This window comes from Salvelinus fontinalis, chromosome 17 (genome assembly GCF_029448725.1).
Source record: "Salvelinus fontinalis isolate EN_2023a chromosome 17, ASM2944872v1, whole genome shotgun sequence".
Lineage (NCBI taxonomy): Eukaryota > Metazoa > Chordata > Actinopteri > Salmoniformes > Salmonidae > Salvelinus > Salvelinus fontinalis.
In genome coordinates, this window is record NC_074681.1 from 4,194,218 (window position 1) to 4,214,639 (window position 20,422).

At 41.0% G+C, this 20,422-nt stretch overlaps 1 protein-coding gene across 1 annotated transcript; it reads left to right on the forward strand.

Annotated features, from left to right (window-relative positions):
- Positions 1 to 67: 67 nt before the first annotated feature.
- LOC129813601 (uncharacterized) lies at positions 68 to 9,380 on the forward strand. The gene is made up of 5 exons (XM_055865937.1): positions 68 to 1,911; positions 3,024 to 3,335; positions 3,518 to 3,799; positions 3,888 to 4,004; positions 9,236 to 9,380. The coding sequence occupies exons 1-4, from the start codon at positions 1,857 to 1,859 to the stop codon at positions 3,989 to 3,991; spliced, it is 753 nt and encodes a 250-aa protein (XP_055721912.1). The 5' UTR covers positions 68 to 1,856; the 3' UTR covers positions 3,992 to 4,004; positions 9,236 to 9,380.
- Positions 9,381 to 20,422: the final 11,042 nt, after the last annotated feature.

Consider the following 20,422-nt stretch of genomic DNA (forward strand, 5'->3'; position numbering starts at 1 on the left):
TCAGAATGACCTTTTTTCACCAAGAACATTTCACATTTTTTATTCCAAAACACTATCAATTTTCAGAGATGTTGGTAAATTAGCTTTTGTTGTTTAAAGAAATTAGGAGTTTTTTCCCACTATATATAATTATGACATGGGGTTGTTCAATGACAGACAGCTAGGCGAGAACCACATACCACAGTCAAATATACAGGATATGAACATTCCATTCCAGCTAAACAATGTATATATAGTGTTTTGCAAAACAAAAAAAAACTCACAAATCTAAAATCTATGAATGAAGTCTGAGAACAGTACTATTTTACACACACACGAAGGTACCCATCAGCAATAATTTGTGAACCATTTTGTGCCAGAACACTCACCAGCTGGCATGGTGGAGAGGTGAGGAGTGATATGCCAATTAGGAATGAGGGGCTGATTAGGTGGCCATGATGGAAATGGGGCCAGGTTGGGAATTTGGCCAGGACACCAGGGTTGACAACTCTACTCTTGCTATAAGTGCCATGGCATTTTTTTTAATGACCACAGAGAGTCGGGACACCAATTTAACTTCATCGGGACAGAGGGCAGCATTTCCCCTTTGAACAAATTGCATGCCCAAACGGAATTTCCTCCTACTCTGCCCCAGAAGGTAATTAATGCATATTATTATTTATGCATATTATGTCTGTAAGTATAACAGAACTCATTTGGCAGACAAAAAACCTGAGAAGACTTCCAAACAGGAAGTGAGAACTCGATTTTCAAAACAGTGCCAAATGATACCCCTTATAGTTATGGATAAGCAAACACTTCCTAGGTCTTCCACTAGATGTCACCGTCTTTAGATTTTGGTTATATGATTCTACTATAAATACAGAAAGACAGAAACGTACATAGGACAATGTCCCTTACACTGGCCTGGGGCCGCCCTATGGGACTCCCATTCACGGCCGGATGTGATGCAGCCTGGATTCAAACCAGGTACTGCAGTGACACCTCTTGACACCACCACTGCGCCACTCGGCAGCCCTAATAATACACGAAGAGCAAAACACAATCATAGAAAACAAACACATTTTTGTCAGTAAAGAAAGTCCTCAATCAGCCTTTTGAATTCCCAGAGGCACCAAGTCATCTAACTTTCGAAGGGATCTCCAGAGTTATGCATCTCTGAGATCGGGTCTGGTGTCTCGTACGTCTGTAAATTGAAGTTAGGTACGGTAGAGGTTTATACAGAAGGGCTTTATTAACAAAAAAAGTGCAATGCATTGATCTACGAGACTTCAGAGAGGGCCAGCCTAATTTCTGATAAAGAATGCAGTGATGTGTACTGAACCAATCGCCCGTAAAGATGCGTAGTGCGCTATGACGAGCTGTGTCCAATGGCTTCAATACAGTGGCAGCTGCATTCTTATAGACAATATCTAGTATGAATGTTGACTGATTTATTTTCGGCTAGTTAATGAAAGGCATGGCTCCCATATTTGGGTGTCAGTAATTTGGTAGGGGCTGCCGTACCAGAAATATACATGTTAAAAACGTGTTGGAAATACCATAATTACACAATAACAAATCTTACAGTAACACAAATTGATTTGTAGCATGATAAAAATGCATTCTACTCAATCTTTGCTTTCACAAAAAAAACTGAGTTTGGAATAAATTTTTAGTTCATAAATACATTTCAAATGTATTGGAAACAGGTTATCAATTAATTTCATATGCCATGGCACATGTTAGAATTGCAAACAGAATATGTTAATATTGTGTGAAATTTCCGGATATGGGTGTAAAACCTACTAGAGGAAGAGGAAGTATAGGCCTATGTGACAATACTTCCTCATTTAGGTTTAGTCATTTATCAAAGTATGGCGACCTTGCGTTTCACCCTCGCTATTCTACTAACTCTCCTCCATCAACCAGGTAAAAACATTTTCTAAGACATCTGTATACTGATTCTATTGATTAGACGTGTCTATAATCTGATTAGCAGAAACAGTAACAGCCAGTATCATTTGTACTGATTACTCTGCTTATAACCAGTACAATCAGTGTACTGGTTGTCTAACCAGTGTAATGATTGTCTAGTCAGTGGGTCAAACAGTCACATGATCTAATGAAGTACTAATGTTTTAGGTCATGTGGTGTGATGAAGTTGTAAAAAAAAAAATCTACAAGTAATTGATAGAATTGAAAGTAAAGTATGTAATAACTTTAGTGCAAAAAACTTTTATGATACTGTAGTTTTAAACAGGTTGTGGAATACAATCAATGAGTAATAAAACAATTCTGGGCTGTGATCGTATACTGTACTATTGTGAGAAAAAGTTCAGTGTCACAAGAAAGTCAGTGACAGGAAACTACGCCACAACGCCATTTGAAGCATGGAACCTCTCACTACCGGAAATGCGCAGCTCAACAATTCTTTACATTTTTTTTAGACATGGTTTCTGAAACTGAGGCTGTTGTTTTCTGTTAAAAACAGGCCCTGGTGACCTTCAACCAATGTGTGTTTCGTATCAACTGTGTTCACGCTCGGTACTTAATGTAATCTCCAATTTAAAATAATTTAAAGTAGAAATTACACTCAGTTTAATGGGAATCATATGTGGATGGTTACACGGAAATGACATGCCCCTATGCAACCTATTTTGTTTGTGATAACAAAAAGTACAAAAACGTATTTAGTGAATAGTTCATATTGTGTGTATCATATCCTGTATTACTTGTAACAAAGGTTGTGACTGTTAATCTAAAGGCAGCTGATCTTATTAATGGGTTCATCTTTAAACCATTAGCAAATAGGATGTGTAGAGAAGTTCCAGCCCAATCTCAAAATGATTATGTGCAAATAAATACGTTTTGCCAATTATAAGATTGTGTCAGCACGTTTGGCTATTTGCAAATTAACATATATTTGAACATATTCCTGTTGGAGGTTACTTTGCAAAAATCATGAATCATACTGATCTATTTGTCACAATGAATTATTCTTCATATTTTTTTACATTAAGTATTCTGTGTTTATTTCTCAGTGTCGCGTGCTGAGACCCCTGTGTTTGTGCTGAAGGGACAGGATGTTCGTCTGGATGTCCAGGGAAAGGAAGACCTCACAAATAATAATTTTTTGATATGGAAGTTTAACAAATCACAAATTGTATTAACATACCTCTTTACACAGAGAGCTGGTATAGTTACTCCTGTGTATAATGGAAGGGTTGAGTTTAGTGAGGGAAACTTCTCTCTGCTACTGAAGAAACTACAGGAAGGAGACAGTGGACACTATGATGTAGTAGTGACTGGTACTGAAGAAAGAAATGTTGGTGCATACTTGATCAAAGTCCAAGGTAGGTTTGACTGTTTTCTTTATTTATTCTATACAGTGACACATTAATCACTAGATGTTGACTAAATTCAACTTTTCAATATTTGACAAATTATTATTATTATTATTATTATTATTATTAGGATAGTCAGTTCAGTTTAATTCAGTCTGTGATGATACCCCTGTATGTCTATGTGTTTTCAGAGAGAGTTGAGCCTCCAGTCCTGACAGTGGACTCTAACTCCCTCATCAATGGCATCTGTAACATGACTGTGACCTGCAGAGGTCAGAACACCTCTGTCACCTCCAACTGTAACAACAGCACCTGCTCTCAGGTGGGAGGAGAGAGTAGAGGGGCTAAGACCTCCACTGTCCCCCTGCTCTCTGTCTATGTGGCAGGGGGTTCCATCATCTGTAACAACAGCAACCAAGTCAGCTGGGCCAACGATACCAAGAAGATCAAAACCATTTGTGTATCTAAGTCTGGTAAAATAGATGCATGCACGCACACTAGATTAGATGTTCTAACCTATAGTATGTAGACGTTGAGATTTTGATGTCAATGTATTTCCAGAACCAGAGCTGGACAAAGCGAACTATGCTGTCACTGTCGGGATGACAGGTCCTGCCATCCACTTCATCATCATCTTTGTTGAATTTGCCCTGATTGGTTGGTGAAGGCTAAATAAAGGTAAGCTCACTGTTCTTGCTGCAGGACGCTCTTATTACAGAAACCATACAGTTATGAATATAACTACTGTTCCCTGAAGGAGGGAACGAGGTATAACATACTGTGGGGTCTCAACAACCAATCCTATTCACCTGAAGCAAGCTGAAATCACGCCCAACGGGCCAATAATTGCCGAGCCGCCCTCAAGAGCCCCGCCTTCCTGGCTATAATACCGGGTATTGCATCCATTTCCTAAGTTCAGTACACAAACCCCATGACTACACAGGGCCAAAATATGTTATACCTTGTTCTCTCCTTCAGGGAACAGTAATTATATTCCCTTTCAGTCGGTCACTCCGTATAAAATATGCGGGCATACAATCAAGCCCCAAGCCGACACCAAACTAGAAGACCCACTGCAGCCCAAGCACACAGGTTCCACCGGCTCCAAAAGGGGCTTACAGAAGCCACCTTTTCCCCCTAATACTTACCTGAGAAGCCTGAACTGTCAGAGCTCCATATAAGGGACCAGAACCTGCTGCAACTTGGCTATGTATACTGACACGCTAACACTGCAGCCCAAGAACAATACTTACTTTGCAAGCCTGAAATGTCAGAACTCGTACAATGAACCGCAGGTCCAACATGACAGAACACCTGTCTTGACTTGGTAAAGCGCACGCGCGCTGCATAGTGTCGACAAGCGTCAATGAAACCCACAGGAAGCCTGCAGTAACCTTGAAATTGTGTACTCACGCACTACCACGGTAGCCCAAGGCTCACACCCACAGGGAATTGGGGTAACCCTGAAATGCACACACTGTATGCTGCCACACATGAAGACACTGTATGCTGCCAGACACCACTGCAGCCCAGGAACCGCACCACCAGAGGATGAGACTGTGTGTGTCCACTGTGTGAGACCGCCAGCCTCCCGGGTGGCCTCCCGGGTGGCGCAGTGGTCTAGGGCACTGCATCGCAGTGCTAGCTGCGCCACCAGAGTCTCTGGGTTCGCGCCCAGGCTGGGCTGGGTTCGCGCCCAGGCTCTGTCGCAGCCGGCCGCAACCGGGAGGTCCGTGGGGCGACGCACAATTGGCATAGCGTCGTCCGGGTTAGGGAGGGTTTGGCCGGTAGGGATATCCTTGTCTCAGTATGTAAAATGTAATGAAATGTAAAAAAAAAAAATGTAATAAAAAATGTATGCACTCTACTGTAAGTCGCTCTGGATAAGAGCGTCTGCTAAATGACTAAAATGTAAATGTAAAATGTGTGGTAGAGCGGTCAATCTCTAGATGGCTGCCATATAAACCTCCAATGTGGAGAAAGATATGCCCTGCTCAAAAAAGCTATTGTAGGAACATCAAATAGCTCTGAAATGGAGAACCTCCTTTTAACCTGAAACAAACCCCTCAAACGCGCATTATCAAGTCACAGCAGGTGCCCTATTGTTTTGGACTTGCGGTTCCTTATGCGAGTTCTGGCATTCCAGACTCCTCATGTCTCGGAGTGAGTCTTTTTGGAACAAGAAGGGTCTATGGATTTGGGTCGCATTAAATCAAATCAAGCTTTATTTATATAGCACATTTTAGATATCGATCCAACGCAATGCGTTTCACAGGAAAAACAAAAACATGGGACCAACACATATGTAAAGTTGTTCCCATGTTTCATGAGCGGAAATAAGATTCCAGAAATGTTCCAAAAGCACACAAATTTGTTTATATCCCTGTTAGTGAACATTTCTCCTTTGCCAAGATAATCCATCCACCTGACAGGTGTGGCATATCAAGAAGCTGATTAAACAGCATGATCATTACACAGGTGCACCTTGTGCTGGGGAATATACAAGGCCACTAAAATGTGCAGTTTTGTCACAACACAATGCCACAGATGTTTCAAGTTTTGATGGAGAGTGCAATTGGCATGCTGACTGCAGGAATGTCCACCAGAGCTGGTGCCAGATAGAGAAATGAACATTAAATTATCTTAAGCCGCTTCCAAAGTTGTTTTGAAGAATTTGGCAGTACGTACAACTGGCCTCACAACCGCAGACATTGTGTTTGGCATCTTGTGGGTGAAAGGCTTGCTGATGTCAATGTTGTGAACAGAGTGCCCCATGGGGGAGGTGGTGTTATGGTATGGGCAGGCATAAGCTACGGACAATGAACACAATTGCATTTTATCGATGGCAATTTGAATGCACATAGATACCGTGAAGAGGCCCTGAGGCCCGTTGTCGTGCCATTCATCCACCACCTCATGTTTCAGCATGATAATGCACGGCCCCATGTCGCAAGGATCTGTACATAATTCCTTGAAGCTGAAAATGTCCCTGTTCTTCCATGTTCTGCATACTCACCAGACATGTCACCCATTGAGCATGTGTGGGATGCTCATGAAGTGGGGCTCCCGAGTGGTGCAGTCGTCTAAGACAATGCATCTCAATGCAAGAGGCGTCACTGCAGTACCTGGTTTGAATCCAGGCTGCATCACATCCGGCCGTGATTGGGTGTCCCATAGGGCAGTGCACAGTTGGCCCAGCGTCGTCCGGGTTTGGCCGGAGTAGGCCGTCATTGTAAATAAGAATTTGTTTTTAACTGGCTTGCCTAGTTAAATAAAGGTAAAATACATTTGCATTTTATCTCCAATGGCCTGAGCACGTTGCAAGTCACCCATACATTATCTCCTGAAGGTGCAGAGCGTCATCCTGAGGACTGGGATTTAGCAGAACTGTCCGTTCTGATACTCGGCCCTCACCAGGTTCGGTAAACAGAAACTTGCCCCCATTGACCAAGCCACTTGGGAGCACTGTTGCCACAGTAAATGCTTTGGAAGGAGGGTCCCGAGCCAAACAACCTTGTTGGCGAAACTGTCTCATCCAAATACACCTGCCTATCTCTCTCAGGAATCCCGAAAACCGTCACTGTTTAATCGGAAACACTGTGCTAGGATTAGCCCCCTAGTTAGCCTCTGGAGCTATGTAATTCTCCATTCATCAGCAAAATCTTTGAATAGGAGTGTCACTTAACATCTGCAGGGACAGGAGGTAAATACCTTCCCTCAAACCTGGAGGAGCTCCGCAGCGGGGGAGAAACTGCCATCAAAGGCGTATTCACAACCAATTGTTCAGTCTCTCCTGCCGAATCCAAAGCCGGGATGTCAGGCTGCCCTGGACTGATGTTGTCCGATTCACACTCTGAAAACCCTCCAGAGCCAATCAGGAATAGTATATCATCCTCGAAATCTGGATTCTGAACACTGCCAGAGAAACTGGAATGAGCCTCACTCTGCTGGAATTACACAACTACGACCACCAATCTTTCCCAAAAAGCCAGGCCGACTCCCAGTTGAACCCAGCCAGAGACAATGGTCACACGAACTGTTACGAGCCAAGGCCTCCTGAGCGTGTTTCCAATTCAGGCAACAGGACAGCACTCATGAGTGTCTTTCATTTCCATTGTGAAACCACATCCCCTACGGCACGTTCAAACTCAGCTAGTTAGCCTTTTTTAACTTACTCTTACCACTGGCCATCTTCCTCAAGGAAGGAAGCACTTGCTACACAAGCGGAGCAGAAATTAGTGGGTTTTTAGCAAACACAAAAACCAATACCAAGACTCAAAACTAACAACATCTAGGGGAACGAGTACTCTCTCCCCACTAACAGACACCTAAGTCGTAGACACATTTTGTTGCCTTCTTGTGCTTGAAAGGTTTGTAAATTGCTTGACACGTTCTTCCTTCAGGCAAGTTGAAGAGCAAAGAATTGAGGAAATTCAGTGCATTTGGAAAGTATTGATCCCCTTGACTTTTTCCACATTTGTTTCATTACAGCCTTATTCTAAAAAATGGACTACACATTTTTTTTTATCATCAATCTACACACAATACTCCATAATGATTTAAGCAAAAACAGGTTTAGACATTTTTGCAAATGTATTCAAAATAAAAAACATCACATTTACATTACTATTTAGACCCATACTCAGTACTTTGTTGAAGCACCTCTTCTTGGGCATGACTCTACAAGCTTGGTACACCTGTATTTAGGGAGTTTCTCCAATTCTTAAAAAAAAATATATTTTACCTTTATTTAACTAGGCAAGTCAGTTAAGACCAAATTCTGATTTTAAATGACAGCCTAGGAACAGTGGGTTAACTGCCTTGTTCAGGGGCAGAATGACAGATTTTTACTTTGTCAGCTTGGGGATTCAATCTTGCAACCTTTCGGTTACTAGTCCAACGCTCTAAGCACTGGGCTACCTGCCGACCCATACTCATTCTTCTCTGCAGATCCTCTCAAACTCTAAGGTTGGATGGGGAGCGTCGCTGCACAGCCATTTTCAGGTCTCTCCAGAGTTGTTTGATCGGGTTCAAGTCTGGGCTCTGGCTGGGCCACTCAGGGACATTCAGAGACTTGTCTCAAAGCCACTCCTGCGTTGTCTTGGCTGTGTATTTAAGGTCGTTGTCCTATTGGAAGGTGAACGTTCACCCCCCAGTTAAGGATCTGTACTTTGCGCCGTTCATCTTTCACTCGATTCTGACAAGTCTCCCAGTCCCTGCCGCTGAAAAACATCCACACAGCATGATGCTGCCGCCACCATGCTTCACCGTAGGGATGGTGCCAGGTTTCCTCTAGACGTGACACTTGGCATTCAGGCCAAAGAGTTTAATCTTGGTTTCATCAGACCAGAGAATCTTGTTTCTCATGGTCAGTGTAACGGCTTTCCTCCTCCTCTTCATCCGAAGAGGAGGAGCAGGGATTAAACCAAAATGCAGCGTTTGAATTCGACATAATATTTATTTACAAAACGGAAAAAACACGACAACACTTTAACAAACTACAAAACAATAAACGACGTAGACAGACCTGAACAACGAACTTACATAAAACACGAAGAACTCACGAACAGGAACAGACTACATAAACCGAGACAGTCCCGTGTGGCGCGACAAACACTGACACAGGAGACAACCACCCACAACAAACAGTGTGAAAACACCTACCTTAATATGACTCTCAATCAGAGGAAATGAAAACCACCTGCCTCTAATTGAGAGCCATATCAGGTCACCCTTTAAACCAACATAGAAACAGAAAACATAGACTGCCCACCCAAACTCACGTCCTGACCAACTAACACATACAAAACTAACAGAAAACAGGTCAGGAACGTGACAGTCAGAGTCCTTTAACATTCATAAATTCAACATTCATAGTGAAATTGTTAATGTACGTTTTTATTCTCCAGACTCCAGGTAACAGTCAAGTATGCGGTGAAGAGCAGGTCTCCAGGTCCAGCATCAGCCACCATCTACAGTGGGAGATCACCACCCCAACATGGTGGGAGACCAGCGTCCGCTTGTAGACATCTCCATTGTGCTAGGCTGACCCCCCCCCCCCCCCCCATCCAACCAGAAAGGGAACAAAGAGCAGGTCAAACTATCCCTCTCAGCACTGCCTGGACTGCGCCAAAATGCAATCTTTTGTTATAGTTTTGTTATAATTAAAAAATATATTTTATATATGCCAGGGAGTGTATATGCTATGGTGGGGGAAAAAAGAGTAGCAAATAATCAGGAATTTTAACATCTTAGACCAGGATTCTATCACATAGCTTATTGTCGGCTGTACACCTTTGAAGGCAATGTTCCCGCGTTCACGGACACAGTATTCAATTCAGCTCAATCAGAAATTATGTTTACATGTGCATAGCTGACAAAGCATTAACAGATTGATTCTTGGCCTAAGACTGCAGAAGGTCTGTGCTATAGTGTCATTGAAATGTAAAGGCAATGTACCTGCGTATGCGGAGACTGCATTCACGGTAAACTCTGCATATGTCGGCTCAATCAGAAATTACCTTTACATTTCTATCGTGCTACAATGTGGATATTCTTTCAAATAACAAGCAGTTACAGATGAAGGATCTTAATTTGATCACCCTGTTGCAGGAAATGCAAACCTGTAATCTATTCGAGGTTTAGAAATGCTGCTAAAATTTGAAATTTCCACTTTGAAATATCAGACTTGATTTGCCCTAACAAAAAAATAAAAATATCAACCTCTACAAACATTTTCATTAAATGTATCCACATAATAATTCCCAATTCCAGTTTCCGCAGGATACTTTTTTCCTGCTGTGAGAAACTGGTCAAATTAAGATCCTCCATCTGTAAGCACAGCTGTCTGAATTTAAAATATATATTTTACTCCTTTTAATTTACTCAAAGTTGATTTAGCTTATTGCTTTTCCTTACAAGTTTTTTATATGCATATGTTGATATTTATGTAATTTTCAGAGAGCTAATCATTTGTACCGCTATGATTTAAGTGTATTTGTGTAAACCTAAAATTATTAAAATACTTTTACCGTTTTGAAGAAAAATTATATATATATATATATATATATAAACACAATGACAGTAGTATGCTGTAAAAGAATATAATATAAATGTAAAAGAATATAATGTCAGCAATACAGGTTACAGCATAGTTATTACAAATCATAAAATACATAAAAAGAAGTGAACGTGTTCAAATCATTCATCATAGTGGGTACTAAACAGAAACAAATTAACCAGAAACATGTGATACTGTACAGTCAGACATTCTTATATGTTATGCTGTGCTACTGAACATTATGCGTCTTTCTTTGGGCTGGATGTGTCAGTGTAGTTCGTACATGCATAATCTAAACTCAGCAAAAAAAGGACCCTGTCAGGACCCTGTCTTTCAAAGATAATTTGTAAAAATCCAAATAACTTCACAGATCTTCATTGTAAAGGATTTAAACACTATCATGACGTGGTCCTTTCTGGGTACAGATCGTGGCATCTGTCACACACAGGGAGAGGTTCTGTTATTACAGGTCGTAAATTCGTAGAGGAGACTCTCCGTGGCCATGCAGAAAGAGAGACACAGAGAGAACAAAGGATTTCACATGGCGAACTCCTAAATCCCCCAAATGGGAGTTTGATACAAAATGTCCACTTGTGAGAAGTTGTGAATGGTCCGTGGACACTTAAGGGACGGGTATGACGAGTGTGTTTCATTTGGTGACCTCAGAGAGGACAGAAAACACAACTATATCTCTGAATATGTGCATTTTTCAATTATGGGGTTTGCATCTAACTCTTGTATAAAATGAATGAGTAAAGATGAAACTGTGAAATTATGTAATGTTAAACCTTTAATGTGAGAGAATTGTATTCCTTTTAAAGTTTAACTAAGTAATTGGCCCAACCCCGTGAGCACAGACATGATCTGGCATCATAGACCCACCTTTTCTATTGTTAAGAATGAAACCCCGTCCTGAGGTAATCCTCTCCAGACTAAGCAAACCCACAGCATGAGCTGTGATTGCGAATAGTTATTGAATTCCTAACCATACCACATGGAGCATTGGCTACACGGCTGGAAATGGTTAACTTCTTAGCGTTAGAGGTCAGATTTTTTTATTTTTTAAATAACGTGCCCAACGTAAACGGACATTCTCTGGCCCAGATTGTAGAATATGCATATAATTTACAGATTAGGATAGAAAACACTCCAAAGTTTCCAAAACTGTCCAAATATTGTCTGTGAGTATAACAATACTTATTCTGCAAATGAAAACCTGAGAAAATGTAACCCGGAAGTGATATTTATATTGTGTTTCTTGGCCCGTCTAACCTCCATTTAAAGGGGTATCAACCAGATTCATTTTCCAATGGCTTCCTCAGGCTGTGACCAGGCTTTAGACATAGTTTCAGGCTTTTATTTTGAAAAATGAAGGAGTTCTTTCAAAACTAGTCAAGTGTCCTCCAAATAGTTCCTGCGCGCGAGAGGAGCTCACCATTTTCCGTTTGTCTCTTATTGAATATGTAATGGTCCGGTTGAAATATTATCGATTATGTTTGTTAAAGACAACCTGAGGATTGATTATAAAAAACATTTGACATTTTTCTACGACCATTAAGGATACTTTTTGGAATTTGTCGAACGGAACACGGCTTTGATTTTCTGAGCATAATGCGCAACCCAAATGGCGTTTTTTTGTGATAAAAGTAATATTTATCGAACAAGAAGATTTGTTGTGTAACTGGGAGTCTCGTGAGTGGAAACATCCAAAGATTATCAAAGATAAGCGATTAATTTTATTGCTTTTCTTACTTTCGTGACCAAGCTAATATAAGGCTAACTGTTGTAGCATTGAAAGCTACTCACAAAAGCTTGGATTTCTTTCGCTGTAAAATATATTTTAAAAATCTGACACGATAGGTGGATTAACAACAAGCTAAGCTGTGTTTTGGTATATTTCACTTGTGATTGCATAATTATAAATATTTTTAGTAATATTTATGCATTTGGCGCCCTGCAATTCTAGCGGTTGTTTAGGAATGTGATCCCGTAAAAGGGATCCGTAGCGCAGAGAAGTTAAACTCTGAGACTATCGATCCCTACAGAATAAGAGCAAATCTTAGATAATAATTACTAGTCTGCAGCTAGAAATGTCAACCTGGGATGCGAAGACCAACAACCGCCGAAACACTTATTTTATGTAAACATTTCTGAATGATACTCTGAAGTATCAATTCTAACCACCAAAAACTGATCTTCAGGGAAGCAGAGAGAGACGATGAACTGACAATTCCAACAGAGATCATGACGACACACTGGGCGTAAATATATATGGATCGCAATTATTCTCAAATGAGTGAGCGTTCATGTGCAAAGGATTAGCATTTCAATTAATATAAGTATCAACTGTGTATGACTCCATTTGTCTTTCCCGCCCTTTTCAGTCCAAACCCACTTCCCTTTGTCCACCAAGCCATCATATCGGCTTAGCCCTCTAGGGAACCTCCCCTATCATTTCCTTGTAACCATATCTACTGTTGTGCGTTTTTTGCATTTCTGGGATTTAGTTAGTACATAAATGATTAACAGTGATACCCATCCCGGATCCGGGATCCTCATCATCAAAAAAGCTGACTAGCATAGCCTAGCGGGACAGGGATATCATATAATATAATTTTCATGAAATCACAAGTCCAATACAGCAAATTAAAGATAAACATCTTGGAATCCAGCCATCACTTCCGATTTTTAAAATGTTATACAGCGAAAACACAATATGTATTTATATTAGCTAACCACAATAGCCAAAGACTCAACCGCATATTTGCACCATGTTTCTACCGCATAGGTAGCTATCACAAAACCGACCAAATAGAGATAAAATGAGTCACTAACCAAGAAACAACTTCATCAGATGACAGTCTTATAACATGTTATACAATAAATTTATGTTTTGTTCGAAAATGTGCATATTTGAGGTATAAATCATAGTTTTACATTGCAGCTACCATCAAAAATATCACCAAAGCATCCAGAATAATTAGAGAGCAAAGTGAAATACCTAAATACTCAACATAAAACATTTATGAAAAATACATGGTGTACAGCAAATGAAAGATAAACATCTTGTGAATCCAGCCAATATTTCCGATTTTTTAAGTGTTTTACAGCGAAAACACAATATAGAATTATATTAGCTTACCACAATAGCCAAACACACAAACGCATTTATTCACCGCAAAAGGTAGCTTTTGCAAAAACCAGCAAAAGATATAAAATTAATCACTAACCTTGAACAAATTCATCAGATGACAGTCTTATAACATCATGTTATACAATACAATTATGTTTTGTTCGAAAATGTGCATATTTAGAGCTACAAATCCTGATCATACATTGTGAATACGTAGCATCGATTCACTAGAATCTCCAGAGATATTTTGGACACTCACCTAATCTGACCAAATAACACATCATAAACTTTACATAAAAGTACTTGCTGTATGGCAAATTTAAGATACACTGGTTCTTAATGCAACCGCTGTGCTAGATTTAAAAAAATAACTTTACCATAACATACAGCTTGCGTTATTGCGAGACAGCGCTCACCAAAACGGAGGAGAATAGGACTCAACATTTTAAACAGAAATAACATAAGTTTTCTTACTTTTGTTGAGCTTCCATCAGAATGTTGTACAAGGAGTCCTTGGTCCAGAATAAATCGTTGTTTGGTTTTAGAATGTCCATTTCTTCTGTCGAATTAGCGCCACAATGCTAGCCAATGTTACTAATATTCCCACCCTCTCTTGGCGCAAAGAATGGAAAACACCAAAAGTCCCAATAAACGTTGAATAAACTGATGAAACTCGGTTGAAAAAACCTACTTTGATGTTTTTCTAATATGTATCAAATAAAAATTAGAGCCGGAGATATTCACCGTGTAAACCTAACGCTTTTCAGAAGGCAATGTCGAGGTCTTTCTCACGCCTTGGAAAACTGACAAAATGGCTGACCTGCCACTCCAAAAGCTCTTGTTCGATCTCAGATCAAGCTAGACACCCCATTCCACCTTCCCCTGCCTGTTGACATCTAGTGGAAGGCGTATGAAGTGCATGTATATCGATAAATATAAGCCAGTTGAATAGGCAGGCCCTGACACAGAGCCCCATTTTCAGAATTTTCACTTCCTATCTGGAAGTTTGTTGCCAAATGAGTTCTGTTTTACTCAGATATAATTCAAACAGTTTTAGAAACTTGAGTGTTCTATCCAATAGTAATAATAATATGCATATTGTATGATCTAGAATAGAGTACGAGGCAGTTTAATTTGGGCACTATTTTTTACAAAGTGAAAACAGAGCCCCCCTATTGACAAGACAATTGGTGGATGGCTGATTCATAGTAAAGGCTGAGTTCGTGCAGATAAATAGTTGGTTTAGACATTTGGAATGAGACTAACGTGAGGTAAAGAATGTTTAATTAGAAGACTAATTGATCAGATTAAAATATCTGAAGCGTTATATTAGGAAAATTATAACTTTGTAATCTGAAGATTTCTTCCTAGTTGCAGTTACATGATTAGTTTAATCACGTAAGAATAATTACAGAGAATTGATTTGATAAAATAAGTCTTCACTTTAATGATGCCAAAGACACGACAACAGTTTCCCATGCTTGTTCAATGAACCATAAACAATTCATGCGGAACGGTCGTTAAGACACTAACAGCTTACAGACGGTAGGCAATTAAGGTCAGTTATGAAAACTTAGGACACTAAAGAGGCCTTTCTACTGACTCTAGAAAAACACCAAAAGAAAGATGCCCAGGATCCCTGCTCATCTGCTTGTACGTGCCTTAGGCATGCTGCAAGGAGGCATGAGGACTGCAGATGTGGCCAGGGCAATAAATTGCAATGTCCGTACTGTGAGACGCCTAAGACAGAGAGACAGGATGGACAGCTGATCATCCTCGCAGTGCAGGCCACGTGTAACACCTGCACAGGATCGGTACATCCGAACATCACACCTGCGGGACAGGTACAGGATGGCAAAAACAACTGCCCGAGTTACACCAGGAACGCACAATCCCTCCATCAGTGCTCAGACTGTCTGCAATAGGCTGAGAGAGGCTGGGCAGAAGGCTTGTAGGCCTGTTGTAAGGCAGGTCCTCACCAGACATCACCGGCAACAACGTCGCCTATGGGCACAAACCCACCGTCGCTGGAACAGGCAGGACTGGCAAAAAGAGCTCTTCACTGACGAGTCGCGGTTTTGTCTCACCAGGGGGGATGGTCGGATTCGTGTTTATCGTCGAAGGAATGAGCGTTACACCGAGGCCTGTAGTCTGGAGCGGGATCGATTTGGAGGTGGAGGGTCCGTCATGGTCTGTCACAGCATCATCGGACTGAGCTTGTCGTCATTGCAGGCAATCGCAATGCTGTGCGTTAGAGGGAAGACATCCTCCTCCCTCATGTGGTACCATTCCTGCAGGCTCATCCTGACATGACCCTCCAGCAAGACAATGCCACCAGCCATACTGCTCGTTCTGTGAGTGATTTCCTGCAAGACAGGAATGTCAGTGTTTTGCCATGGCCAGCGAAGAGCCCGGATCTCAATCCCATTGAGCACGTCTGGGAGCTGTTGGATCGGAGGGTGAGGGCTAGGGCCATTCCCCCCAGAAATGTCCGGGAACTTGCAGGTGCCTTGGTGGAAGAGTGGGGTAACATCTCACAGCAAGAACTGGCAAATCTGGTGCCAGCAGGAGATGCACTGCAGTACTTAATGCAGCTGGTGGCCACACCAGATATTGACTGTTACTTTTGATTTTGACCCCCCTTTTGTTGAGGGACACGTTAGTCACATGTCTGTGGAACTTGTTCAGTTTATGTCTCAGTTGTTGAATCTTATGGTCATACAAATATTTACACATGTTAAGTTTGGTGAAAATAAACGCAGTTGACAGTGAGAGGACATTTCTTTTCTATCGAATTTATGAGCAGAATGAACGTTTTACCTCAATAAGCAACTGTTTTCTGGAAGCTGTGCGCCACCATTTTCCCTACATTTACCCCTACGTGGGCCAGCCTGCTAGCAATTTAAGCTTCAGCCCCTTGCCATTTGAGTGACAGCTAGCAAGACACACACAGCAGAGCGAGAGAGCGCAATGACGTGTTACACATATCTGCACATTTGTGACGTAGTACACAATTTTCAGGTCCCACTTTTGGCTTGTGGGCACTAGTTTCAGAACTACTTCCTAAAAAGTATACAACAATTAAGGAGAATATCTAAGTTATGTATAGCAACAAGTGAAAAGTAAAAGTATTTAAAATAAACTTAATCTGATCTAATCTGATTAGCACAGTGATTTACATGTGCAGGCTACATCCTTCTGTTTGTGTACTTTACAGTGTTACATAAAAATTAACAGAATTATTCTTCTCATGATTGTATCTTCTGCTGTATTCCATTACATTTCATTGTAAATAATATCCTCACTGTGGGAAGCCCTGTCAATTTCGAATAAAACGTCATTGTCACTAGTAGGCTGAAATCAGTGTTGTTTGTAGAACATGTCCCTAGTTTGGAGGGTGATGACAGCAGAGATCATGACCAGCACCACAGACAGCCGGAGGATCTTCAGCATGTACACGCCAGCAGGGTGATACAACATACAGACATTAGTTTCTCTGGTCCAGCACATCAGACATCAGCCCAATAGCTATGCTCTCTTGGTAAATAAATAGAACAAGCTCCAGTAATCTTTAAGTGCAGACTGTATTGTATAATTTATTTAACTAGGTAAGTCAGTGAAGAACAAATTCTTATTTTCAATGACGGCCTAGGAACAGTGGGTTAACTGCCTTGTTCAGGGGCAGAACGACAGATTTCTACCTTGTCAACTCTGGGATTTGATCTTGCAATCTTTTGGTTACTAGTCCAACACTGTAACCACTAGGCTACGCTGTCACCTCATATGGACTGGAATTATAGATCTCATTCAAACCATGAAGCAGGGAGAGAACATGAGATGCTGGTGCAGCACATGCTGCCTACAAAGTTACAATTATAGGCTAGCAAATTGGATTTGAATTTAGAAATATAGGGCCCATTATACATGTTTATAATTAGTAGGCTGACGTGTATATACCTTTAATAATATTCCTCTAACGTTGTGCGACGTGGGCATTAGCATGTCTCCTCTTTATCTCTATTGTTGCTTCAATCCTTCTCTTTCAACAGTTAAATGAAATACGTTTTGTTGTCCGTATCTTCATCAATGACACGCTTGAATAATATAGGACTAGTATAAGATGCTGACAACTATCACTTCTCTTCACAAAGATTGAATGGTTATGGTTCTGAATAAATTACTGCAATAGCCTACCGCCATCAAGTGTTCTCTTCTTTCAAACACCCCGTGAGTGCTATTGGCTGCTGTATTTAACATTCAGCATCCCTCTTCATATAGTCTATCAGTATATATACACACACACTACATGACCAAAAGTATGTGGACATCTCAATCCAAAATCATGGGTGTTAATATGGACTTGGTCCCCCCTTTGCTGCTATAACAGCCTCCACTCTTCTGGGAAGGCCTTCCACTAGATGTTGGAAAATTGCTAACTTGCTTCCATTCAGCCACAAGAGCATTAGTAAGGTTGGGCACTGATGTTGGGCGATTAGGCCTGGCTCGCAGTCGGAGTTCCAATTCATCCCAAAGGTGTTCGATGGGGTTGAGGTCAGGGCTTTGTGTAGGCCAGTCAAGTTCTTCCACACCGATCTCGACAAACCATTTCTGAACAGATCTCGCTTTGTGCACGGGAGCATAAATTGGCAGACGCTTCAGTATTGGTTCTAATAAGGTATCAGGTGACCAATTAAGAGGCACAAATACCATTACTACTCACCGGGGAAGTAGGTATCACTACCTTAAATTCGTAGAGGGCGTGTATTAGAGCCATGAGACAGGACATCTAAACACCTTAGACGCCGTCGAGAGAGGAGCAGAAATAACCACCATTGAAATGGTATCAAAATGTATCAAACTGGATAAAACTGGTCAGTATTTCCCTGCTGACGGAAAATTCCAATCTAGTAAAGATTTCAGATGCTGTTGTGAGTTGGCACAATGACGTAAAATACAAATAAAAAGCTCAATACACCAGTGTTTTGATGCCAGCATTTTATCAACAGAAAAGCAAAAACAATGGAACAAAAGTGTAGATGTACTCAGCATCGAAAGGAATGGGTATGTGAGTACCTTGATAGATTTTGTGCGTCTGCTAATGGCAGGTTTGAAACCTGTTATCAAAACATCTATTGTGGGGGTAGTGGACCAACATTTTCACTGGGATGAGATAGTAAAGGCGGCTTCGACAGTGGAATCGAATTTTGCAGCATGTGTGGTTAATATTGCCACAGTGAAAGTCACCAACAGTGGATTCAATGGCCAAGGTAAGACAAAAAGAAACAGGGAGGAAAGGGCAGTGAATTGGTCCCAAGGCGCCAGAGCCCTGTTTCAGCTGTGGGGCTGTTGGAAAAGGGAGTGTGGAATGGTAAGGCAGCCTACTGCACCAGCTGCCTTTGGAGGGAATGCTAAGAGGCTGGCCTCTATATGGTCGATTGTGGTTCGGCGAGAGGACGGATTCTATATGGAGGAAGCCACGTCTCACAACTTTCTAATAGATACTGGCGCTCAGACATCACGGATTTCTTACATTGAGAAATTGGCTACAATTCCAACAGGAAAAAGTATTACATTTAGCGGGGGTAACGGGCAGAATCGAAAGCAATATGATTGATACCCATATCTGACCATAGGACCAGTAACATTACCCAGATCATTTTACATGGCGACAGGTGGTGAACCAATTTTGGGGTTGGATAAACTATGCGAAATGACAGGGGAAAGGATTCTAAAAAGTAATAAGTTAAAATTGGCACAGCCAAACACACACGCAAGCTCAGAAAACTTTATTATTATTATTTTAATCTTATGAGACACTTTATTCAGTCTTATTCTGAAATAGCTTGATAGAATTGACTAAAGGGAGGAGCATTGGGGTTACCAAACCTAAAATGACCTCTCAAAATGTTGTTCATGACTAAAGGCATTGAATATCCAATGGAGATTGGTAATAGTACAGTATATGCAGTAACCGTGGGGATGGATTAAAACAAACAATTAATGAGCCGGTGAACCGAAGGTATCATGTTCCGGAAAAAAGTATAAAAGATCGGTGAAGAGTCCAGCTATTAACATGTCCGTTTGTCCCAATGTGGGAAACTCATGGGAGACTAGGTGGCTACATTACCATACCGCTGTTTGTATAATAACCTCAGATATGAGGTTTACATCTGTTTGTTGTACAAAATGAATGAGTGAGTATGATACTGTTTGTATAATTGTGTAATATGATTTTGTACTGTTTAATGAAGAAAAATACAAATCCCTTTTGATTTGAACTAAATCCAAGGACCGCCCCTGAGCCCAGTTAGGGTCAGACATCCTGGGACAGCCCTTTCTGCTATCCGAATAAAAGCCCTACTCTGAGAAATTATCAACAGATCATGTTTTTCTCCATAGGAGGAGAACGAAGGTTAAGTACCATTGCTGAATCTTTAACCATACCACGTGGTTAAACTCTTAGACGAATAAGAACAAGTCTTTGATATTGACTACTAGTCTGCAGCTAGGAATTCTGTATCATTGAACGCGAAGAAAGACAAGCGCCGAAACATCCATTCTATAACGAATGTCACTCTGAACTATCCACAATAACCAGGACAGAGACAGAAAGAACTCCAGCAGAAACAAACTTTTCTCCAGCGGTGAAGACGACACACCGAGCGTAAATATATATATATTGATTGCAATTGTTCCGGAATGAGGGAGCGTTCATGTGTAAGGATTAGCATGTCAATTGTTATAATTATAGACTCTGTAGTGACATCTTAGTCAAATGCAATTTTCCCTTTGTCTAACAAGCCGCCATGCCGGTTCAGCCCACTAGGGCATATTTCTCCCATTTCATGTAACCATTTTAAGTTTGTTTGTTTGTTTGTGCATTTCTGTGAATTACTTAGTAAT